The sequence below is a fragment of the Schistocerca americana genome, chromosome 1 (assembly GCF_021461395.2).
Source record: "Schistocerca americana isolate TAMUIC-IGC-003095 chromosome 1, iqSchAmer2.1, whole genome shotgun sequence".
Lineage (NCBI taxonomy): Eukaryota > Metazoa > Arthropoda > Insecta > Orthoptera > Acrididae > Schistocerca > Schistocerca americana.
The window spans coordinates 1,091,446,398-1,091,473,407 of record NC_060119.1 but is presented as its reverse complement, the minus strand read 5'-3'; the positions used below and the strand labels follow the sequence as shown (position 1 = coordinate 1,091,473,407).

The window sequence follows — 27,010 nt, the reverse complement described above, 5'->3', positions numbered from 1 at the left end:
GCCATGCGTACACCTGAGTGCCGCAAACTGTGCTGCAAGTCTTTTCAAAACTTCGATGATTTTACACCTTCTGTTGTTAGGAACCTGACTGTAATGCTTTGTGCAACAGATGATAATACCTCTTCCTCTGACATTGGGATTCTGACTGAAGGAACAGTACGATAACATTCTAGCTGTGGAGAACAATCACCAGAAATTAAAGCAAAAAATGAACGGATGTTCCTGAGGACTGTGGAGACAAGGAGCTCTGTTATTGAGCTGGTCTACAATTTTACATTCTCCATGTGGGAATTGGAATCAGTTCTGTATGCAGGCAAAGACACTGCCCCAAGACCACATCGGATTCATTATGCCATGCTGTCTTCAGTGCCCTGGAGCCAAAGACAAGCACCTATCTTGTTTCAAACGGACAGTACCCTGTCGCTTGAAAGGAATTAATATTAATTCCCATATGTAACTCAGACAAGGATTGTGTCAGCTCTAATAACTACCAGAGTAGCCCTTACCAGCCATGTGTCCCCCTGCGGGTTCGGGGGTTAGAATAGGCCCGCGGTATTCCTGCCTGTCGTAAGAGGCGACTAAAAGGAGTCTCAAACGTTTCGGCCTTATGTGATGGTCCCCTCTCGGGTTTGACCTCCATCTATCTAAATTATTCCGAAGAGCGAGCCAATTGGGGAAGGGCACCTTACATGGTGCACTGTATCCTTCGTGCAATTAGACCTATAGCCGTCTTTCTCGTCGTTGCAATGGTGTCCCGCTCGTTTTCGATCTCTTGGGCGATTACCACGCTGCACTCTGCAGTGTTTCTTTTAACTGTGACGACGACCTTGGCCATTTTTGCACCTAAGATCCAGCACGGTAGCCAGTCCGTTGTGGTGGGGTCGCCATGTACCCTCTTGGTTGTAGCCCCCTGACAACACAGGGATCGCTCTACTGATGCCTGCGCCGTTCACTCCCCACGTATGCCAAGGAGTAGATGCCCATCTCCCTGGGGCATCGGGACTCCCGGCAACGGCCATCTTGCCAGGTGGCCTTTGCTGTGGCTGGGTGGCGCCCGTGGGGAGGGCCCTTGGTCGGAGTAGGTGGCATCAGGGCGGATGACCCGCAATGAAGCGTGGTACATCATCTATCGCTGGTGGGCCTCCACCAGCAGTCTCTAAGCGATCGCGGTCTAACCTCAACGGGAAGAAATTGGATCAGAGATCGTTTCCCTCCCTAGCTACTCCATGGGAGGAACGTCTTGCTAAAGAAGGCAGTGGCGAATATTCACCCCGGTACCTTGTGTGTACGCGGGTTGATGGAGAATCGTTCGTGTCAACCAAGCCCCAGTTTTTTGTGGAGCATTTAGAGGACAAGTTCGGGGAGGTGGAGGGCTTGTCCAAGATGCGCTCTGGCTCTGTGCTCATCAAAACGGCATCCTCTGCCCAGTCACGGAGGTTGCTCAATTGTGACAAGTTGGGGAATGTTTCAGTTACCATCACGCCGCATAAGAGTCTCAACATGGTCCAGGGTATTATATTCCATAGGGATCTTCTTCTGCAGTCCGACGATGAATTACGCGCCAACCTCGAACGACGAGGTGTTCACTTCGTCCGGCGCGTCCATCGGGGTCCGAGGGATAATCAGGTAGCCACCGGTGCCTTCATCTTGGCCTTTGAGGGTGATGTCTTACCCGAAAAGGTTAAGGTGATGGTTTACCGTTGTGATGTGAAACCATATATCCCTCCTCCGATGCGGTGTTTTAAATGCTGGAAGTTCGGGCACATGTCATCTCGCTGTACTTCCAGCATCGCGTGTCGGGATTGCGGACGTCCTTCGCATCCTGATACTCCATGTGCTCCGCCTCCCGTCTGTGTTAACTGTGGAGAACACCATTCCCCCTGCTCACCGGACTGTCGGATCTTCCAGAAGGAAAGGAAGATAATGGAATATAAGACCCTGGACCGCCTGACCTACACAGAGGCAAGGCGGAAATATGAGCGGCTACATCCTGTGCCCATGACATCCACCTACGCCGCTGCTGCAACAGCGGTCCGATCCTCTCCCGTGTCGTCACGTACTGTTGCCTCTCAGCTATGTCAAAATGACCCGGCCCCCTTGGTTGTGGGGAGCACTTCGCCCTCTTGTGCTCCATCTACTCCAGGAGCGACACCACCCCAACCATCAGGGACATTCGTCCCCCCTTCCCAGCCGGAGAAGCGTAAGGCTTCTTCGGCTACTCTAGCCAGGAAGGGGTCCCTTGGGGCCCTCCCTTCCCAGGCTTTGCCCAGTGTCAAAGCGGATACCCGCAAAGTTTTGAAGCAACAACCGGTCGCTGGTCATAGGGCTTCACGGTCGTCGTCCGTCCCTGAGACTGACCCAGTGGGGCCCTCCCAGCCAGACCCTCCCAAGGCACAGCATGCGAAGCCGTTGAAGAAAAAGGCTCCCAAGCATCCTGACATTGCGGTGGCACCTGTCCCACCGCAACCTTCAACCTCTGCGTCTGAGGACGAGGTGGAGATCCTGGCGTCCGCTGAGGACCTCGATCTCGCCAGTCCCTCCGACGCCATGGAAAGCACTGGCACAGGTGCTCACTTGGAGGCAGCAGGTGACCCAGTGGCGTAATCTGCCTTCCCCGTCCCGTCACGCCTTTCCCAGCAATGGCCAGTACCATCCTCCAGTGGAACTGCAGCGGTTTCTTCCACCATTTAGCTGAGCTCCGCCAACTTATCAGCCGTCATCCTTTCCTTTGCATTGCTCTGCAGGAAACTTGGTTTCCAGCAATGCGAACCCCCGCCCTCCGTGGCTATCGGGGTTATTTTAAGAACCGAGCAACTTACGAAAGGGTGTCTGGTGGCGTCTGCATATATGTCCTGAACTATCTTCACAGCGAGTTTGTACCTCTACAAACGGCTTTAGAGGCTGTCGCTGTTCGGGTGTGGACGCCACAGGTTATCACCGTCTGCAGTATTTACCTTCCACCTGATGGTACTGTCGCGCAGCATGTCCTGGCTGCTCTGATAGCACAACTGCCGCCACCTTTTTTGCTGCTGGGCGATTTCAATGCCCACAACCCTCTATGGGGTGGGAGTGTCTCCGATGATCGTGGTCGGGCCGTGGAGCATGTGTTGGCTCAGCTCGACCTTAGCCTCTTGAACACCGGTGCTCCCACGCATTTCAGTGTGGCCCACGGCTCGTTCTCGGCCATCGATCTCTCTATTTGCAGCCCTGGACTTGTCCCATCCCTCCACTGGAGGGTGCATCCTGACCTGTGTGGTAGTGACCATTTTCCCATCTATTTGTCACTGCCACAGTGTCATTCTTCTGGGCGCTTGCCCCGCTGGGCTCTCCACAGGGCTGACTGGCCAGCTTTTACTTCCGCTGTAACCATTGCGTCTCCCCCACAGGGTGACATTGACGAGGTGGTCTGTGTTTTAACCACGTCCATCATTTCAGCGGCCGAGGCTACCATCCCCCGTTCCTCTGGCCTCCCTCGGCGGAAGGCTGTCCCCTGGTGGTCGCCGGAGATTGCTGAGGCTATTCGCGACCGTAGGCGGGCTCTCCAGCGTCATAGGCGGCACCCGTCTCTGGAGATCCTCATCGCCTTTAAGCGGCTCCGTGCCTTCGCCCGTCGACTTATTGCACGGCGTAAGCAGGAGTGCTGGGAGAGGTACGTCTCCTCCCTGGGCTCCCGTGTCTCGTCCTCGCACGTGTGGTCCCGGATCCGGCGGATTTATGGCTCCCAGACCCCTGTGGGTGTCCCTGGGCTTTCCTTGGACGGCGCTGTCTGCACGGACGCTGCCGCCATTGCTGAACGGCTAGCCGCGCACTTTGCTCAGAGCTCTGCGACTGCATCCTATCCCCCCGCCTTTCGCTCTCTAAAGGAGCGAGCCGAGCGGACGCCGTTCTCATTCCACACGCGTCATTATGAAACATACAATGCTCCTTTCAGCGAGGGGGAACTCCTCGCTGCCCTCGCCGATTGCCCTGATACAGCACCAGGACCGGACTGCATCCACGCGCAGATGCTGAAGCATCTCTCCAGGGACTGCCAGAGACACATCCTCACCATCTTTAACCGCATTTGGAGCGAGGGCGTGTTCCCGTCGCAATGGCGAGAGGGTCTTATTGTCCCCATCGTGAAGCCCGGTGCGGACCCACTGGCGGTGGACAGCTATCGTCCCATTACCCTCACCAACGTTTTGTGCAAATTGCTCGAACGTATGGTGGGGCGGCGTTTGTGTTGGGTCCTTGAGTCGCGCGGTCTCCTCGCTCCATCCCAGGGTGGCTTCCGTCGGGGCCGGTCTGCAGTGGACAATTTGGTGCAGCTGGAATCTGCTGTCCGTACGGCTTTTGCCCGACGTCAGCACCTTGTTGCTGTATTTTTCGATCTGCGGAAGGCGTATGACACCACATGGAGGCATCACATCCACGCCACGTTGCATGGGTGGGGTCTTCGTGGTCGGCTCCCGGCTTTTCTTCAAAGCTTTTTATTGCGCCGCTCTTTCCGGGTGCAAGTCGGTGCCACCTCTAGTTCCTCTTATATACAGGAAAATGGGGTCCCGCAGGGCTCGGTGTTGAGCGTCTCGTTATTTCTAGTGGCCATTAATGGTCTGGCTGCAGCAGTGGGGTCGTCGGTGTCTCCTTCTTTGTATGCCGACGACTTCTGCATCTCATTTAGCTCCACGACTACGGGAGTCGCCGAACGCAGGTTGCAAGTCGCCGTTCGCAAGGCAGCATCATGGGCTCTGGCTCATGGTTTTCAGTTCTCTGCTGCCAAGACTCGGGTTATGCACTTCTGCAGGCGTCGGACGGTCCACCCTCATCCTGACCTTTACCTCGACGGCCACCTGCTTGAAGTGGTGGACACTTGCCGCTTCTTGGGACTCGTGTTTGATGCCCGGCTCACATGGGTTCCTCATGTTATTCAGCTGAAGCAAAAATGCTGGCGGCACCTCAACGCCCTCCGCTGCCTTAGCCACACGTCTTGGGGTGCAGATCGCTGCACGCTACTGCAATTGTACAGAGCCCTTGTGCAGTCCCGGCTTGATTATGGGAGCCTGGCCTATGGGTCTGCGTCCCCCTCAGTGTTGAAGTTGTTAGACCCCATACATCACTGTGGGGTTCGGCTTGCTACTGGCGCTTTTCGCACCAGCCCCGTGGATAGTCTACTGGTGGAGGCCGGGGTTCCCCCGCTGCGGATTCGCCGCCATCGTCTGCTCGCCGACTATGCTGTCCACGTACATTGCTCGCCAGGCCATCCCAATCGTCGCCTGCTTTTCCCTGCCTTGGTCCACCACCTGCCCGAACGGCGACCTCGGTCTGGGCTTTCCGTAGCTGTCCGTGTCCAGTCCCTGCTGTCAGAACTGGGGTCATTCCCTCTTCTGCCTCCCTTCCGGGTCCGTACACCTACGCCTCCCTGGTGTTTGTCCCGGCCGTCCGTCCGTCTGGATTTGGCACAGGGACCTAAGGACTCGGTTCCGCCTGTGGCCCTCCGTCGCCGTTTTCTTGCACTCCTCGACTCATTTCCGGGCTGTGAGCCTGTCTACACTGATGGTTCCCTGGTTGATGGTCGCACTGCCTACGCTTTTGCTCACGCTGCCCATGTTGAGCAACGCTCCTTGCCGGCTGGCTGCAGTATTTTTACTGCAGAGCTGGTGGCCATCTTGCGAGCTCTTGAGCATATGCGTTCCTGCTCAGATGCGTCCGTCGTCATCTGCAGTGACTCCCTGAGCAGCCTTCAGGCCATCGACTGCTACTATCCCTCCTCTCCTCTGGTGTCCTCCATTCAGGAGGCTGTTTCCGACATTGCCCGTTCTGGTCGTTCGGTGGTCTTGGTTTGGACGCCCGGTCATGTTGGCATCCCTGGGAACGAACGTGTAGACAGGCTGGCCAAAGGGGCGCTCGACGCCCCGGCTTTGGAGATCGGCCTTACGGCTCGCGACCAGCAGCTGGTGTTGCGCCGTAAGCTGATTGGGATGTGGGCTGCTGAGTGGCGTGGCATGACAGCCCCGAATAAACTGCGGGCTGTCAAGGAGACGACCGATGTGTGGCGTTCCTCCCTGCGGGCTTCTCGCAGGGACTCGGTAGTCCTGTGTCGGCTGCGCATCGGCCATACATACCTGACGCACGGCCATCTGTTGCGTCAGGAGGATCCCCCCTTGTGTCGGTGTGGGTCCCGGCTGACGGTTGGCCACATTTTGCTGGAGTGTCCTCGACTGCGCACACTCCGGCAATCTTTTAATCTCCCGGGCACTTTGGCTTTGGTTTTATCCGACGATGCCTCCATGGCTGATACCGTTTTAAATTTTATCCGTGGTAGTCCGTTTTATGGTTCGATTTAGGGAGGTCCTGCGCCTTTCCCTTTCTGTGTCTATTGTCCTTGTGTCTGTTGCTGTTCTGGTGTGCCGTGAGATGGTTGACTCTTTCCCATTTTTGATCTCGTGGTCAGTCAACCAGTCTCCGGCCATCTTCCTTTCTTCTGTTTCTTTCTGTCTGGTGTTCCTCTGTCCTGTTCTTGTCTGTAGTGTTTGTTGCTGAATTTGTGTGCTTTTAGCGCCTGGGGGGACGTCTCCTCCCCCTTTGGTTTTTATCTGCTTCGTAGATTTCCGGCTCGCCTGATTTTGGAATGGGGGACTGATGACCTTCGCTGTTTAGTCCCCCTTAAACATCCAACAACCACCACCAGCCATGTGGGTAAGACTCACGAGCATATGGCTATTTGCAGCCTCATCTGGCCCCCCAAATCCTGGGGTCACCTGTGTCACTCTCAATGTGGTTCCAGCACTACCATTCCACCTTTACAACTTAATTCTACCAGAGGTGGCAAATACAAGAGCTACCATTTAGTTGGTTCATTCATTTTTTTTAAAGAAGAAGAAGAGAGTAGAAAAAAATATTTGATACCACATGGACATAAAAGATCATTTGTGGAGTCTACCAATTGTTATTCAGTCTTTCCTCAAGGATAGGCCCATTCACTTTCGCATTGGTGATTCCTTGTGTGACTGTTTTCCTCAGGAGAATGTGGAGAATGCCCCTCCCCCGCACCCCCAAGGCGGTGTACTCAGTGCCACAATGTTTGCATTTACTATCACTGGCATCTCTTCTGTATTCAGAAGCCCAGTTAAAAGTCCTTTGTTCATGGGTGACTTTGAGATCTCTAGTCTTCCTCCAATCTTATGACAACAATGACAAGGCAACTTCAGCTGATCATAAGGAGGTTGGAAACTTGGCCAATAAAACTGGTTTTAGTTCCTCACTTGAGAAAATTGTTTGTGTCAACTTTAACCATGCTTGCAGTTTTCACCTACCAGAGCTCATGAAGGAGCACACAATTTTGAAATTTAAGGACAATGTGTGTCTTTTGGGCCTATAATTTGACTCAAAATTAACCCGGCTCCCACACTTGAAAGACCTGCGAACAAAATGGCATGAAATCATTGCATGCTTTGAAATGCCTTATCGGAAAGTCATGGGGAGCTGACAGGCCCCACTTCCTGCAGCTTTATAGGGCATTCGTCAGATAATGGTTAAATTACAGCTGCATGTTCTATGGATCAGCCCGTATTTCCTACCTCAAGATGTTAGACAATGTCTATCATAAGGGCATTCAGATATCGACAGACTTTTCGGATCCAAGCAAACAAGCCATTCAGGATATGTGCTAATGACTGTCTCAGGGATCTGGATGTAACAGATCTCTGGATACACAGTCAGGTACGGAACAAATTTCTGCCATGGCATCTTCGGAGGCTCAAAGTAATTTTCATTGTAATACAGTGCAAGAAAATTTGTAGTGCAGATTATGTTCGTACAACTCTGTTTTCTTTTAAGTACATACCCCAGTTTAATAATTGTTGATATAAGTGGATCCCAGCAAGGGAATGGCCTCTCTTGTCCAGCTGTTTCCCTTGGTAGGATTCTCCAAGTGCGCCTTCTGGAACAATTTATAAATTAAGATGTAGAGTTCTATGACATTATGATGGCCCTGGAGCGGATTCAAAGGCATCACACTACTATGTTTCTTGTTTGTTCTTAGTAGCTCAGTGCACTACAAGCAGTCCACCAAATGTAACCACTTGACCAGTCAATCCATTGCATCCATGACAACCCCTTGGTCTTTTGCCAGATACCTGGACAAATTGAGATACAGGAAAATGACAAAGCATCCAAAGAACCATGTTGGGATGCTGTTGTACATCAGTGTGCTGCACCTTTTCACACTGTCACCTCATTATCTGACAGAAGAATCATGCGTAAGTGGGAGCCCGAATGGCTGGAAGTAATAGACGACAAACTGCCATCACTCAGAAAATTGAGCCGTAGTTCCCCTACATTCTCCTGCCGTGCGCTGCAGGTTTCAAATTCCTCATTGAGATATGACAATATTGATTTTGTATCTAGTTTACTGAACATATATATCTTTCTATTTGTTTCTGTTATCCGTTACACTGTGGTAAACATTGTTGCCATAACCATGTCATGGTCACTGATACCAGTTTGTCTGGACATCCTTAGAGGTCAGGTCTATTTGTTGCCATTGGATCCGATATACTTACATCATGAGTGGGGTTCTAAACTATCTGTTCTAGGTAATTTTCAGAGAAGGCATTTAGTAATATTTCACAGGATGTCTTTTCACACCCACCACTGACAATACTGTGATTTTTCCAAGTGATAGTTGGATTATTGAAGTCTCCACCTTCAATTACAGTATGATCGGGGAACTTACGTACAAGCAAACTGAGGTTTCATCTAAAGTTTTCAGTTACATCAGGAAATGAGTCTTGTGGGCGATAAAAGTATCCTATTATCATTTTATGCCCATTCCTGATACCGAGTCTTGCCCAATCAATCTCACATTCAGTTTCAATTTCTACCTCGGTGATTTCAGTTTCTTGTCTTCTGCAGCAGATACGCCACCTCCATTTGACATTAGTCTAAATATGGTAACATATTTTTGTTGCAAAAACTGCACAAAAAGACAAATTAAAAATAAATTACTTACATGCCACTGTCCAATGGCTGGACCATCATCAGTCACACACGACACACTAGCACTGTAAGATGTTATTGTCAGGTTATAGGTGTGACCCATATCATTGACAGTGATATGAACTTGGACAATGAAAAATTCTTTCACCCCTATTATCTTTCGGGTAAGTATTGTTCATGTTTGTGACCTTGGTCATACATTGTGTAACAACAACCACACAAACTTCTTTCCTGAGTGCAACAACAAGCACACAAACTTCTTTCCCAAAATTGTGTATACTACTACAAAACAGTATGTTTTTATTAAGCTTCCATTAAGTTAAAAGACATCAAGGTGTCAATGATGGTCAAATCTTTACTAGTTCCCCAGACCACAAGCATCCCACAATGGACTAGGCAAGAGCAGGGCTGGTTCAACCTAGTGCCCCATGTGGCAGCTGCTAATAGTGACACATCCTGTATAGAAATCTTACAGTTGTGGCACCCCAAGTGGTAGCTTGCATCGCTTGGGTCTTAAATCGGCCCTGGGCTAGAGTATAAACATTTTGAAAGCAAATTACAATGTAGCAAGAACAAGCGACTTGTTTGTAGATCTTTAATCTTAAAGTTTTAATGTGATCATGAGTGATATAGCCATTTTAAATTCTGACCTTTATTGATGCTGGTTTGAAGGTGTTAAACTTGATGCAAAGACTTGTCATATTTTTACTCCATTATGCTTCAGTGATTCATCTTTAAAAGTTTCTAATAGTATCATATTGTTTTGTTACAGTGACACCTAATTACTTTCAAAACAGAGAATTTTCTTTCACACTGGCAGATGATGTATATATACGTTTTTTGTCTTTCTCAAATCAAGAGGAATTAGAATGTGAAATGCAAAAGAAGAATCCATTTAAGATAGATTTAGGTGCAGTGTATAATTTCAGGTAAGTGTGTCTGTTATTTTTATCTACTGGCAGAGAAAAATAGAACACCATGAAACACCAGACCCATTTTGATCTGATAACAGAAAGTACATTAAACAGCCATGGAGAGAGAGAGAGAGAGAGAGAGAGAGAGAGAGAGAGAGAGAGAGAGAGAAATAAATAAATAAATAAATCATGGGTCACTAGTGAGGTTAAGGTATTTTGACAGAAAAACTGACATCGATCTGCTGGCAAAAACAAGTAAAGTTCCTGCAGTAGTTGCACACCATAAAAATCACTCAGGATTACTGATAAAAGTGATTAAAAAGTAAGAGAACTTGTACATTATGTCAGTAATCAGTAATTCCAACTACAGACTTAAGTCCATGTGGGATAAAGTGAAAAGAGAGACAGGACAACAGCCCACAGAACAGGATAATATCATTATTGATTTCAATGGAAAGGCTATAAATGATCAGGTATGTTTAATTATGATCCTTTAATTATCATTTCTTAATTGTGACAATAAATATAGAGATAACCAGTTCAACAATGAAAGCAGTATGTTGAAAAACCAGCTTGCACAAAATTCAGTCTTACTGATGTCTCACCCACTTCTCCTTCTGAAATTAAAAATATTATGTCTTCTATCAAAAATAAAAGATCATCTGGATTTGATGGTGTTTCCAACAGAGTACTAAAGACTTGTTCCCATATAATAAACACAGTCTTTTCTGAAACATTATGAACCCATTGCATTATTCCAGGAAGATTGAAATATGCCATTGTAGAACTCCTCTATAAGAAAGGTGAATGGAGAGGTGTCAGTTACTACCGATCTGTTTCACTACCAATATTTTTCAAAATTTTTGAGAAGATGATGTTTTTTGAAATAATATCCCAACGGAGTGACAATAATATTGTCAATAAGTCATAGCTTGGGTCTGAGAAGAGTTGCTCAAATGAGAATTCCATTTACATGCCCAACAAATTTTGCAAGCATTAAGTAACAAAATAGCACCTATTGGTCTTTTCTGTGACCTACAGGCATTTGACTGTATGAATCATGATGTTCTTCTATACAGCTGCAAAAATAATCAGTGTTTGAAAATATAGTATGGATGGATTAAAAAATCTACTCACCAAGCAGGTGACAGAAGAAAACACATGTAAAAGATGTGGCAAAGTGCAAGCTTTAAGAACCACTTGTTCTTTCTTTGGCAGAAAAGCTGAACAGAAAGGAAGAGGTTTTGAGGAAGAGGACTGGGGAGGCTTAGGAAATGGGGAAAGTTACAGAAAAGTTGCCCTGAACCTGGGTCGTGGAAGACGTACTGGATGGAATGAGAAGGAAAGACTGATTGTTAGTGCTTGCATCAGATAAGATTCGAAAACCTGAGAACTTGAAGACTGAAGATTGGGTAATAAGCCAGGCACAAAGTACTAAAAAAACATTGTGCAGGAGTCAATAAGAGCGGAAAGCTAATTGAATTATACATGACAGACAGGCAAGGAGGTTGGTGAAATGTAGGTAGGTCAGAAAATAAGAGATAGAAAACTGAGGGATCAAAGAAAAAGAATAGTTAGCAAAAGAAAATGCTGAGAGTTCAGAAATTAACGTATCTTTAGGACAAATGGGAGTTGAAAACCAAGCACATGTAATGCCATTTCCCACCTGTGCAGTTGTGAGGAGGGAGAATCTGGATAACACATGTGTTGAAACAGGCACCACAGTCAGGATATTGAGTGTTAGCTGGGTACACACTCTGTCTAGGCCCATTCATCCTAACTGACGACTTCGTGGTAGTCATGCCAATGTGGAAGGCCAAACAGTGTTTACATAACAGCAGGTACATGGAATGTCATTTCACAGGTGGCTCTCCGTTTGGCAGTATATATTTTAAGTTACGATGCTTTTATAAGTGGTGGTAGGAGGCTGCATCAGGCAAGTGTTACAGCTATCATGATCACAGTGGAAAGAACCATAGGGTAGGGAAATTTTCACAAAAGGAGTATTGGGCTGACCAGGATAAAATGAAGATTGGGGAGGAGGGAGGGGAGGGGGGCAGAAAGCTACTCACAGTGCAGTTGGCAAGAGGTGAGACAGAATGGACGTCATTTTGGGGCATGATACTAGGAAGTTATCTTTTTAAAGTAGCTGGTGAAGAGTGGGATTACTTCCAGAAATAGGGACAAGCGGGTTTCAAGAAACAGAATGTGGAACCTTAGTTTAAATAGTGCAAAGACATGTTTTCAAAAGGGCGGAATATAATATATGCTAGGATTCATCATGGCATAAGAAGAGGATTTGGAATATTGGAGAGTGAGGAACTGGTGAAAAAGAAGCAGAGTAAAAGAATAGTTAGTAGTTACTGAAAAGAAATGCTGAGACCACACAAATTTAGAGTGGGGATGGGGTGGAGGTGAGTGAGAACCAATAACATGTAACACCGGTTCCCACCTGTGGAGTTCTGAGAAACTTGTCATATCTACTGGTGTGTCTCATTTTGCAGATCATGGTGGCACCTCGCTTGTCACCATTGATGCCACCTCCCTCTGTACTAACATTCGCGACATAGACTGCATTTACATGCGACACATCTTCCGAGAGACAAAAACTGAATTTTGGAAACCATTTTTCACTGTCATATTTACATGTTAAGCTCTGAAGCGTATTTGCTATCTCAGTTAAATATGGTGCCTGGAAAACAGCTGTTACAGTTTATGATTTAATCAGCACAATCACTATTTCTCTTCAGTTAGATGAGGTGTAAACAGCTTCAGTCAAATATTTCTACTTATCCTTCACTGTAAAAAACGCCACTCCAATAATATTGGCCAAAGATTTTTGAAAACAACATGAAACCTCACAGCCTAAGCACATTTCAAAACAAACTGCATTTACATGGAAGCAAAATTCGATTGTGAACTTGGAAAACCGGCAACCATAAGTGGATTTCCATAATTGATTTTGAAGTGTTTACCACCCAGAAGCGGTATTGGGAAATCGGTTTACAAAATATGACTTTGGGAACCCCATGTAAATGGGATGATACATAATCTATCTATTGCAGAGCATTACCTAAACTATCCCAGGTCAGAAGCTAGGATAATACTGAGTGACAAGAGCTGCACTTCTATGTTGTTTTTTGGAGGGATCACCAGTACCTGGTTTGGATGTGATGGCTTGGGAAATCTTTTGAACAAGGTTGATGTAATAATTACTTGTGCTTCTTTTTCGCCAATCCCACCATCTCTGATATTCTTAACCTTCATGAATCCTATCACATACTGTATCAGGTTCTTTTGAAAACGTGATTTTGTACCATCTGAACTAAGTTATTACATTCTCTTACTTGAAATCTGCTTGTCGCTGGGAGATACTTCCAAAGGCCTAACTATGAAAGTCCCCTATTTCTGGATGTGATCCTCTCTTCACCAGCCTGTTTTACAGTTTTAAATACAGCAATCTCTTGCATTTACCCATCTAATATGTGCTCCATATACCATATCTGCCTTTTCCGACCAACTGATTTCTCTCCTTCTACAAAATCCTGCAGTTATCTGCCCCTCAAGTTTCCCAATGGTATCATCCACCAAACCAACTACAAACTGCAGTAAGTGACTAGACTGTGGTACCTGATTGAAGGGAGAATGTAAGCAAGGGTCTACACCAGTGTTCTGACACTTCTGCATACATACATAATCTGGGATCACTATCACATCCCTGTGGTGCAAACTGACCTACAGGCCCCCCTTAAAATCTCAGGCTCCTCACAAGGACTAATGCCTCAATCCATAGAACTTCTGGCCCCATGCAGACTACTAACTCCCACCCTTTACCTTCTTAAGATCCATAAACCCAGTCACCCTGCCTGTCCCATAGTTACCAGCTTCAAAGCACCCACTGAATGTATCAGCACCTGCAATCTGTAGTACAAACACTCGCTTTATATATTAAAAATACCAACTTCCCACCACATATGTTCATTGTCATCATTGATGCCAAATCCCTATAAACCAGCAATCCCCAAGTTCATAGTCTCTCTGTTGCTGGGCATTACCTCAACCAACACCCACCTGACTCCAAACCTACAGCATCCTTCCTTCTCACCTTGATCAGCTTTGTACTTATGAACAGTTACTTTACCTTTGATGGGTGGAGATACAAACAGGGAACCAGGATGACTCTTTCCTACACTAACCTTTTCATGGGTCACTTGGAGGTTACTTTCCTATTTTCCATAAACCTGCAGCCCATGATTTGGTTTAGATGCATAGATGACATCATTGTCATATGGACTCATTGTGAAACTGACCTATTGAAATATTTGGAATCTCTAAATAAATTCTCCCAATGAAATTTTGCATGGTCCTATTTCGAATCATGTGCCACTTTCCTTGATTTTGGGCTCGTCCTCACCAAGGGTCAGCTACATGCTTCTGTTCACATTAAAACTACAAACAACAGTACTCGCATTTTGACAGTTTCCATCCTCTTCATGTCAAATGTTCCTTGTGTTTGCAGTTGCATTGGCAATGGCGTGCAAGGCAGACATTAGTTCAGATGTAAACTCTTTACATCAGTACACCATCATTCTCGCTTCAGCCTTCACTCTACGTAATTATCCCACCGACCTAGTTCAGAAGCAGATTTCCTTGGCCATCACATCCAGCCCTGGTGCAGTTACATGTACACCTCTTGTCACTCAGTCCCAAGACTTGCCTGATGCAACCTCCTATGACCACCTATACCAGCTCTGTAGTGGGCAAAACATATACTATCAAAGGGAGAGCCATTTGCGGTATGACACATGTTGTTACCAGTTAAGGTGAATGGGCATAGACAAAGGGTGTATATTCGGAGCACACAATATCCCACTCAGAGCATACTCAACAACATGACTATTGTGACCTGTGTACCTGGTTCACCATACATGCCATCTGTATTCTTCCTTATGACATATTTCTCAGAACTGCACCAATGGGAACTGGAATTACAACATATGCTTTGTTCTCACCACCTGTCTGCCCTTCTTTTTCTTTTCTCCCTTTCAGTTTTCTATATCTTTTATTTTCTGACTTGTTATATTTCACTGGATTCTCACCTATCTACTCTGTATAATGTTCTCAGCTTTTGGCTCTTATTTACTCTTGCACAATGTTCTGTCAGTAGTCTCTGTCTTGCTTATTAACCCTATCTTCTACCTGTAAGTTCTCAGGTTTTCAAATCTTGTCTGGTGCATGCATTAACAATCAGGCTTTCCTTCTCATCCTGTGTAATAAGTCTCCAGTGACACAGAGTTCAGGGTGACTTTTCCGTAGCTCTTCCATTTCCTAAGCCTCGCTAGTTGTTTTCCTCCAGCCTTTTCCCTTCCATTCAACTCTTCTACCAGAAGAAGGAGCCTCTGGGTTGAAAGGTTGCACATTTCCATATCATTTACGTGTGTTTTCTCCTGCTGCTGGTTGGTGAGTTGATGTTTTATCTAGCCATATTGTACAATATTCTCCTAGATTAAATAAAGTTTTATTGAATTACAGGTGTAGTCAACTGTTGGATAGTCCCATATCTAACCAAAAGAATGCAGAGATTGTATTTAATAAGTCAAGCAATGTAAGCAGGTGAAATTCTTCTAACCAGGGACAAATTACTTATGGTGTTCCACAAGACACAGGTCAACTGTTATTTCTCAGATACATAAACAACCTTCCATCTAATTTACAACAAACAGAATTAGTTCTATTTGCAGGTGATACTAATATTGTGCTGGACATCATTAAAACAAAGGTGTTTCTTGTTGCAGTGCTACATTCTCATGAAATTCCAGTCACCATAATAATTAGGGTGCAAGCTTCAAAATTTTTAGTGCTAGTTCTGCAATGTTCGCAGGAGAGCTTCTGTAAAGTTTGGAAGGTAGGAGACGAGATACTGGCAGAAGTAAAGCTGTGAGGACCGGGCGTGAGTCGTGCTTCGGTAGCTCAGATGGTAGAGCACTTGCCCACGAAAGGCAAAGATATAGGTGTTTTTTCTGTGCACTGTTCAAGTGTGGAATAATGGGGAATTATTGGAGCTCCTATAACAACTTATTTTAGCCACATATGCAGTTTGAATTATTGAGATTTGTGGGCAGAGACACATCAGCAAATTAACATATTTTTGTGGTTCTGTACCATGTAGAAGAAAGGAGCACTTGGATTGCTCAGTCAGTGGAACACTTGCATCCGAAAAGCAAAGGTCCCGAGTTTGAGTCTCAGTGTAGCACACCAGTTTTAATCTGCCAAAAAGTGTCAGATAGACGCACGCTCTGCTGCAGAGTGAAAAATTGATTCTGGAATTATGTTCATAGTTAACATTCATTACCCCATCTTAAGGTTTTCCCTGCCATAAAAAGGGGTACACATGTTGCCACCATAATTTTTGATCACTTTCCCAATGATATAAAATGTCTGATAGATGGCAAAAAAGTTCAGTGTGAAAACAAACAGAATAATTTCTATTTTTGTAATGCGTAAAAGCTGGTGCATAGCAAATACTAATAGAATTCTGTATTAAGAGAGGGATAGAGGGAGGGAGGCAAGTGTACTAACTTACAAAGGGGCAGCATATAGTCAAGTGGACATTGGACTATTATTTATGTGTGAACAGTCATTGCAATTCATCATAAAACTAATCCATGGGGAATACCCTTAGACAAAATGCTCAGTGGAATGCAGAAGTGTGAAACAAGAAGGAATCATGTCATGGAGACACACTTTTGTTTCTTACTACCAACTTGATGAGTTTGAGAGGAGTCTAATTGTGGCCTTTGATCGTTCCAAAAAATTCCTCTTAAGTTAAAAGTACCACATCAGTTGTGCAACACTGCTGGCAATAGTGGACACATGAACCTTCTCACCCCGTAAAACATGGACATCCATGCAGCACAAATGCTTGCCAAGATTGTCGTATTGTAAAGTGGCAGATCACACAGTTTGTACAGCACAGATAAGAGCATTTATGTACCCATAAGTGACAATACAAGCTGTTGTAAAACAGTTGCTAGCAGTGAGGCTGAGCGCACACACTTCTACACTGTCTTCCACTTATGCCCCAGTATTGATGTGGATGGTTCAATTGGTGTCTTTGAGGATCACCGGGAGAATTGAATGGCATGCCATTGTCTTCAGCAATAAAAGGAGATTGTGCCTATGTGCAAGTAGTTGTCGTTCATGCGGATGACCTGTGCTCAGTACATGCAGAATGTAGTGCAACCAGTTCAGTTGTTCCAACAGGTTAATGCTCGCTCCCACGCTCCATGTGAAAGTCAGTATGCTCTGCTAGAAGTGCAACTGATTCCCTAACAGCACTATCACCAGACTTGTTTCCAATCAAACAAATCATGGGCAAGCGACTTCTGCAACTCTTCCACCCACAACTCTTACAGAGTTATGTGAACAGATCAGATGTGTTGAATGATCTATCCCAAGACAGTATCAGTCACCTTTATGATTGACTACAGGCAGGCTACACTGCATGTGGACATTGATTTATTATTTATGTGTGAACAGTCATTTCAGTTCATCATAAAACTAATCCATGAAAATGTCCACATACTCTGTGACCAAAATGGTACTGAAACAGAGGATGACAGACTAAAGGCCGAAATACTAAATGTCTTTTTCCAAAGCTGTTTCACAGAGGAAGACTGCACTGTAGTTCCTTCTCTATGCTCATTGTTTTACTTGCCTCTTCTTGTTGTACATTGACTGTAACTCTTAACCTAGCTGTGTCTTTCTGTTCTGCATACATTAACATTTCAAGTGCATGTTTGTTTTTAAAATGTTCATCATATGCTTAGTTGCTTTGGACATTTGTATGGTAGCTCACACCTGATGGAACTGGCAATGTGTGTGTGTGTGTGTGTGTGTGTGTGTGTGTGTGTGTGTGTGTGTATCCGTGTGTGTGCGCGCAATGCATTTGTGACCCAATCACTCCTGTCTACGAACAGTTAACATGGCTATATGAATATAATAATATGGCTACATGAATATAAGCATAGAGACCATTATGCCCTCTGCTGTCCAAACTTTTCAATCCTTGTAATTCCTCATATTTATCTTCAACACTAATATTACTATCTGGACAGCAGAATCATCTCCGTATCGCTATGCAATACAGCTATCTTCTAAAAGTGGTTTTCTGTTATCAGGAACCTGACTTTGGAATCACCTTCCTTAAAATTTCAAGAGAAGTTACACACCTTTCCAACTTCATACAGTAGTTAATGGTATACCCTCTAACACAATAGCTATCTCTTCCACATAAGTGTCTCCATCTCATTCTAGTCAACCGAGCCCTCCTTACTTGACCTCTTCTGAAAGTCTGCTCTTTCTCAACAGGTACTACCACTATCATTTTAATCTCCTTCCCTGTCATTATCCTTCTGTTTCTGATGATATTAAACATTGTTTGAAAAGTGATGATCAAATTATTATTATTTTATTCCTCTTGTCTGGCATTATTATTTGTCTTAATATTTATTCACACATCAAAATTGAGAACATTTTGTAATAATTTTTGCTGTTTAGTTCCTAGTTCAAAGTAAGAGAGAGGGCTGGAAGGACTAATCTGGCCAGGCTAAATAAAACAACCTATTTTCCTCATTTGTCTTCTGTTTGTAATTTTCCTCATTTTGAGGTGTTTTATCCGTAATGTCTGTCATATTGTAAGTAACAACTTTAATATTACAAAAAATATATATTTTTATGTGTGCTCGCATTTCAATGCGTGCTACATTCTTTTCCAGGCCTAAAGATCATCGCTCAGTTTCACTTTTTCAACCACTGGAAAAAGAACTTGTGTTTGATATTGATATGACGGATTATGATGAAGTGCGTTCATGCTGCAGTGGTGCAGATGTCTGCATTAAATGCTGGCGATTTATGAGTGTTGCTTGCAAGGTGTTAGATGCTGCCCTTAGAGGTATTATTCCGTTTCCAAAAATTTGCATATCAGAAATTAATACATTTATAATGGCTTTAACTATGAAGTACCTCATTTCAGATGACTTTGGTTTTAAGCACCTTTTATGGGTTTTCTCTGGACGAAGAGGTGTACATTGTTGGGTATGTGATGGAGCAGCACGTAAGTTAGATGCATCAGCGAGGTCTGCAGTTGCTGAGTACTTGACACTTATATCTGGAGGAGATGGACAGGCAAAGAAAGTGTCATTTCCAGGTGACAGACTCCACAGCTCTATCAAGTAAGTTTATTGCACAGTTTTCCTGTTTGTAACGGTTCCATATTTTATCAAATAGCATTACAAAACTCTCATTTTTAAATGCCTGTTAAGTTGTTGTTGTTGTTGTTGTTGTTGTTGTCTTCAGTCCCAGGACCGATTTGATGCAGCTCTTTACACTAGTACATCATGTGCAAGCCACTTTGTCTCTGCATAAGTACTGCAGCCTACATCCGTTTGAACTTGCTTACTGTTTTTGGGAGCTCAGTGATAGCTATTCTGTATGATGGCTAATAGACATCTGAAAGATGATTCAAGTTTCACCTCTTATCTCATTGTCTGCCTCTTCACAGCAGGGAACGTCCTGTTACGCTCTTCTCTTTGTTGGTGTTAGTACTTTAGGGTTACAGAATTTCAACTAGTCTGTTATTCGTAGTATGGTTAATTCAGTAATGATGCAATCACCTGATTTATTTTAATTGCTAATGCTGCTTCTTCTCAATAATAATTCGCTTTGTGCTACTATGCAAAAATTTCTGTCTGTCAACAAAACAAGACTGCAAGAGAGTGAGTGATTTGTAAAAAGTTTTATTTGTTTATCAGTCAAGCTAAGTGAGAAATTGCTTAACATATATTGTTAATATTGCAGCTAAAGGATGTTTGTTTCATGTCTTTGGACCACTGTATAATTAAATAGTTTGCTGCCTGAAGACTTTACAATGCTGCCAGCACAGATGAGACAAAGGTTTTCTTTCTGTTGCACTAGCTCTTCTGTGCTGCTTGTTTGTCAACAGAAAGGGGGTTGGTATTTACAGATGACTGAGTATCGAGTCTCAGAAATTGTTCTTCCCTGATTCTGCTGCTATATGCTGCGAAAAGATCAAATCAGTTAGCAAATCACCTCCATTGCTCTGGGCTCAGTGTAATTCAATATTCACGAATCGAATGGACAGTCGTGCTCCTTTATTACCTCAAAATTTAACAGTGCATATCTTCAGTATACACCGTGTCACTTATTGTTTATCATTTACACTCGCTTTCAGCAAAGTCATTCCACTTAATCAAAAATTAATGCTTGTTCAGAATACTATATTTCAGTCTTTTCTAAGCATTTAACCACTCACATAAAATACACATTTGAAAATTTGTTTCTGGGCAATTTTACACTACCAGTTTTATAACTACTACAATAAACATACTTGAACTTTCTGATCTCTACATCGTTGTGCAGCTCCCATGACAGTAGGTTATTATATCTCGTAAATATCACAGAGCATTTCCATTGGAATAGGACTACGTGTAAAACTTCTAAGATCTTGGTAGCAATACAGTCCTTTCACCTTTCCTGAGTTCAGGTAGCCCAGTATATATGCATTTGGGCTTAGAATTCTCACAGTAACATATGGGTCTGTCTGCCTATACTCTCTATTTCTCTGGTTTTCAATTCAGCAAAGATAATGTCAGATGATTACGTATTTAGACTGTGTCTCCAACTTAAAAATTGTGTGATGTGCTTCCCATAAAACTTTTTTCGTTGTTCATCCTTGAAACTGAGGTTAATTATTGCTTATCTAATTTTACCCTTGCATGATACTGTTCTTTTACTTCGGTAGGGCTCCTGATCATCTATTGTGCATGTTTGCCCTAATGTAAGCTCTTGTGGCATGTAACCACTCAACATTTGTTCCAACTAATCCATAATTTCTTCAAAAATGTGTAGATAGCCTATCCTTAGGCTCTTGTGTTTTGAGCATGCTCGGTTCAATTCTCTTGAAACACAATTAGCAGGATTTGCTTCTAGATGAAATTTTGAAATGAGTATTTGCCAAATATCATTCTATTTCAGAAAAGTGTTCCTTACCTCACTGGTGAATTGTCCCCAGTATCGACAGAATAATGTCAGATTTGCTTGCAATGATTAAATAATTATACATGTTCCTAATAACTGATATGGTGATGGCATTCTTCAGCACATTGGCTTCACATACTTAGTGAAAATATCAAAGATCGCATGTACATACTTCATACCTCCTCTTGCCCTGGTTACAGGTCAACATGTGTTAACTAATACAGTTTCTGATTTATTTATTTATTTATTTTTAATGGGATGCAGCTCACATCTTCTGCATTTACTGAGTGGTTTACTTTTCTGGCAGATAATTCACATACTCAAAATGTTTTGTATTTGCTTTTAGTATATAGCCAACTTTTTTTCACATTTAGCCACACCTAAATGCCCCCAGCTGTAATAAGTATGTCGAACTAATTTTTCCTCTGATTCATGCTGAGTGCATACCATCCAGTGATCACTTTTGACACACTGCCAGTAGAACAGAATGTCATGACTGATGATGTAATGTTGACGCAGTTTGTTCTCACACCTTAATTTCTCTCATACTTCTTGCCAGTGCAGATCCTGTTCTTGAAACTCAGCCATGTGCTGACACGTATCCAAGAAATATCGCCAGTAACACTTACACTTTATCAGTAAAATCCTGACATCCAGGTTAGGTTCAGAATTTACAGGCATGCCATTCATACCTTCAATTAACCATGATAATGTGTCCACAGTTACATTTTGTTCTGTCTTGATGAAAACTACTCTAAAGTCATACCTTTGAAGGAAAAGAATTATCTACTGAGCCGTGGGTGGACCAGCTCACAACTCAAAAGTAAACTTAAAGCATTATGGTATATAAACACCTTAGTATTAGTAGATAGTAATGGAAGCTGAGGAATCCCCGTTCAATTGCAGATGCTTCTAATTCAGTCAGTGAATAGGCCTGTTCACACATGTGTATGGCTCAGCTTCGAGCTCCTATAGTACAAAAGGTCAGCTTTCCATTAATTTCGTAAATTTGGAATAGATAACGCCCCAAGCCAATACCTAAAGTATCAATAATGGGTGTGAATTCCATATTCATATGAGAATGGTACACCATTCTACCATATTGCAACTCTATCTTATGTCTTCAAAAGCTCATTGGAATTTGTCAGTCCATTCACACACAGTACTGTAAATGATGTAGCCCACAGTTGTGTTTCACAGTTCTTTACTTTCAGTTCACAACCCCCAATATTACACAGTTATATGACCAGGTCACTATTGGTTAACTTTTGATAAGCCGCACTAATAGTTTGCAGGCAAACATCAGCATATTGCTACAATAGTTTGCTGTTGAACATCTATGAGCAGTAAATAACTAACAACACAGTTCACTTTTTCTCAAATTAATTTAACAGACACTGTCATTGTTTAAACACTTGGCCTATTTATGTTACACTAATTTCACTGTTCAGTTGAGGCATTACTCTAAATGATACAGACTTCCCGTCTGAAAATCGGCCATGGACTGACTGTCGCGGGACCAAAAATTGGGCCTTTATGTATCCTCACAATAACAGGTATTGAAACTATACATTGTTCGATGTTTAAGTTACAGAAATTACAATTAAAACATAAGTCATTCAATTAACTGAATCTATTGAAAAAATCTTCCTTTTAACAGTTCCTTCTGCCACAAAGGTTAGGCCGAATTACTTATTTAAATAATGAATTTAACAGATATAGTTACACAAACAATACTTTTGACAAACCTCGTAATTATTTTGGAATTAAGGACTAGCTTTGCTAATATGTTTTCGAATAGAGCCAAATAAATACTTTAATAATTCTAGTAGTTCTTCCAAATGTTTATAATTATTACAGAACTTATATTTGTTTATAAGTCAACAATAGAATCTAAATCACGAAACAATTACCGATTTCATCATAATTTCTTCTTGGTACCATACACTTGTAGTGCGTCGGCTGCTCACAGGCGGCATTCTTTTGAGTCTTGAACCATCTCTTCAAAGTTGTTGATGCCAGTCCATGTCTTGATATTCTGTGACGATGATTGCTTCTTTCTACCTGGTGGGTGCTTTTCTTCTATTCTGCTTTCTAGAATTAATTGCAGAAGTTCATTTTTCTTTCCTCTCATAAGGTGCCACAGGTACAAAGTCTTTCTTCCTTTAATTGGCCCCATTAGTTCTCTATACATTCCGGCTCTACGCAGCACTTCAGCATTGCTCACTTTCTCAATCCATGGTATTTTTAGTAATCAGTGCAAGAATGACATTTCTGTTGCTTCTGATCCCTTTACAGAAGGTGCTTTAATTGACCAAGTTTCCGCACCATAGAGTAGGATGGGGATAACATAGTGTTGTATCACCCTTATTCTCAGATGGAGCGGCTTGTCTGTGTATATCAGCACATTCGTAGCTTTCAGAACGTTTCTTTGGCAATACCACAGTGAATCTTAATTTCCTCATCACAATCAAGTTTTGAGTTGTAGCACAGATCCTAGATATTTAAATCTGGTTACTTTCTCAATTTTACTACCATTAATGACAAGGACTCATTTTGACCAGCGGTTCTTTCAATTGATATCCATTTAGTTTTCTTGGCATGTATTCTGGCACCAAAATGCTGACCAGCTTTATCTATTTCTGTAAGTATTTTCTGTAGCTTGGCTACGGATGGCGCATAAAAAGCGGAGTCATCAGCATACCCTAAGTTCCAGATCTTCACTCCATTTACTTTTATACCGAATAATTCTGAGTCTTGACTGGATTGAAATATCTTGTCTAGATACAAGTTGAACACTAATGGGGATAGTATACAGCCCTGGCGGACTCCTTTCGGTATTTTCATAGATTCTGTTTCAGAATTTTTGTTAATTCTGACCTCTGCTCTTTGATTCCAGTATAATTGCTGGATGATTCTTATGTCCTTACCATCCGATCCTGTTTCTCATAAGATTGTGATTAAGGGGGTCATGAATATAACAAAAGATATTAACTAGGAATATTCAGACTAAATTAGGAAATTGATTACATACACAACACTAAGAACAAAATTATATCTGGTGCTATATATATTAAGACTGAGGGCCAACCTTTCTCTTATATGAAAATGCAGATTGTACTCATATATGTTAATGGTCATTATAGTTCAATTCTTTTATCTTGGCGGCTCGTGCATGCCCGCCCAGACGCGGGAGATTGCTGCGTTGCCAGTTGCACACGACGCACGCGCCAATAGAAGCAGCGCCATAGTATAGCATAGTTTGCAAGCTTACGTTTAGGGGGGAGCGCGCAGTTCATGAAGTAAAGCCACCACGGCCGCATTAACCCTTTTGCTGCTACAAAGACGTGCTCCCTGCATTCCGCGCTGTGCGCGATTTTGTCACTGCACTGCTCGTCTGTGCAGACACATCGTGTTCCGACTGCTTTGACACTCTTATCAATCGATTCCACAAAAACTATTTGGCCCAAAAATTAGATTTTTACACATCTTCTTGACTGATACCTTTCCCCCATAAATGACTTAATTTTGTTTCGATGTTCAACGCAGTTATTATGCAGCATTAAATATAGTAAACCATTGCACGAAATTTTGAAGAGTTTGCAGAGGTAAAAGTCCATAGAGTATACTTTCCGTATGGTCGATTTTAGTTGCCACAATGTTGAGAATGAAATGTGGACAAGATACCTAAATTTCATATAAAATTTACTGTATAACAATAGCTCATTTAAGTACCACATAGGTGTCGTATGTAATATTGAGAAATATTACGTCTTTCACGACTGTAACAAAAGTTTTATTTACACTGAGCATGTTTGGCTTTATTTTAAAGCACTTCAATCAATCAAAAGGAAGTAGACAAAATACATTAAACAAAACTGTGGACTTACAAAAACATTAGGACTTGAATACACCGTCTATCAGTGAAGTGCTCTGAGCTATGTCAAATATAATTTTTGTGTGTGGCACACACAAACATCATTTATTTGCTAAAACACTGATCTGCCAACACAAACATTGAATATTGTGTTACCGCAGCACAAAACTACGAAAGGTGAAGACAAATTACTGTCCACTGAAGATGCTTCAAAAGAGAGAAACGCGTCTGGTCTAAATAAGCCCCTTATTACAGTTGCAGAAGGGGAATATATTTCAGTACCATTGGTAAAACTGCGACTGTGGAACAAAAACAAGAAAGAGAACATGAGTACCATTGTCTATGTGCCATACCTTTCCTTGATTGAAGTGCTTTAAAATAAAGCCAAACGCGACCGGTGTAAATAATACTTTTATTACAGTCGCGAAAGACGGAATATTTCCCAATATTACATACGACACCTATGTCGTACTTAAATTAAATGAGATATTGTTATACAGTAAATTTTATATGAAATTTAGGTATCTTGTCCCCATTTCATTTTCAACATTGTGGCAACTAAAATCGACCATACGGAAAGTGTACGCTATGGACTTCTACCTCTGCAAACTCTTCAAAATTTCGTGCAATGGTTTACTACATTTAATGCTGCATAATAACTGCATTGAACATCGAAACAAAATTAAGTCATTTATGGGGGGAAGGTATCAGTCATGAAGACGTGTAAAAATCAAATTTTTGGGCCAAATAGTTTTTGTGAAATCGAATGATAAGTGTGTCAAAGCAGTGGGAACACCATGTGTCTGCACAGGCGAGCAGTGCAGTGATGACAAAATCGTGCACAGCGCGGAATGCGGCGAGCATGTGTCTGCAGCAGCGAAAGGGTTAATGAAGAGACATAGCACTAGAAATTTCAAAAAATTGCATTCAAACGAATATAATTCGTGAAGTAAGGCACTTCGATATTGTTTTTAAATAATGAAAATATTAAGCACCGCACAAGATTTGAACTCATAACCTTTCGCGTAACAGCCCAACTCCTTAACCGTTACGCTAACGCACCTCGTCTGACTACATAACGCCATGAGGACTATAACACGTCACGCAAAATACTGACAAACACTGTTGGTATGACTATGAATTACTCACGCTTCGTCGAAGTACAATAGGAAATAAACAATTACCGTTGTTCTTTATTGTGAAAAAGCGGTTCGTGAGAGTGGTACAAACACCTTTCCTTGCTATCGCCTGAATTAGGAGTCTTATTGCTTGTTTGGTTTAATTAATTAATAGAATATGAAGCAATTGGTATAAAGAATGCTTTTTCCAAACTTTCTATAAAAGAATGTCTGCTATCAAGACATTGCTTTTGTTCAATTACTTTATTTATGACTGAACGTTTCTAAAACTGAAGACACTCGTCCATGCTCTGCACTGCAGTCGAGATGTGACAACGTCGTTCTCTGTTCATTGGCTGACTGTGTTTTGTGATGTCACATGCGCAGAACGAACCTAAACTCGGCCGCCAACATAAATGACGCGCACTTTAGTCAAAAATGGAAAAATGAATTTAAGGATGGAGATAGCAAAACGAGAGAGGAAGTAAAGAACCCCTGCTTGCTTCATCACAACTGAGTGTTCAGTCATGCATTGTCAATAATAATTCCAGAGTTTGAGGAACAATCTCAGAAAACTTCTAATGGCACTGACCACCTCTGAATCTGGCACAGTTCCTTCTAATGTCAGTACATGTCCTACATATTTCACTTGATTCTGACCAAATTTAAATTTGATGACATTTAATGTTGCTTGCACTCCTGTCTTAATTAGTTCTAAGTTTATGTTGCAACTAACAGATCATCCACATAAACATCAACTTTTTCCTGTAAGTCTTCTCCTAAAACTCATGCTAATACAGCAATGAAAATTTCTCCACATAAATTAAGCCAAATGGTAGAAATCAAAATGATAGTTGTGATCTGCAAATCTAAACACAGTATATTTTCTTGAACCTTTCTCTAAATTGTTCTGCCAGTATGATGAATGTAAATCAATACTTCCGTACAAGGCTACACACTGGATAAACATGTCCAGAAAAGCCGGTGTAACACAAATTGATATGAGCCTTTGCAAGAGGGCTCTACACCATAAAGAGGGCCACTTGCAGCAATTCACTGGCACAGCA

General features: G+C 42.8%; 1 protein-coding gene across 1 annotated transcript in view; it reads left to right on the top strand.

The window, feature by feature from the left end:
• Nucleotides 1–27,010, top strand: part of LOC124550560 (DNA primase small subunit) — a 91,629-nt gene that overhangs the window by 20,706 nt on the left and 43,913 nt on the right. The window contains exons 2-4 of the mRNA XM_047125321.1: nucleotides 9,749–9,905; nucleotides 18,668–18,843; nucleotides 18,925–19,123. Of these exons, the coding sequence (XP_046981277.1) occupies nucleotides 9,749–9,905; nucleotides 18,668–18,843; nucleotides 18,925–19,123 (532 nt within the window). The remainder of the gene's footprint in view (nucleotides 1–9,748; nucleotides 9,906–18,667; nucleotides 18,844–18,924; nucleotides 19,124–27,010) is intronic.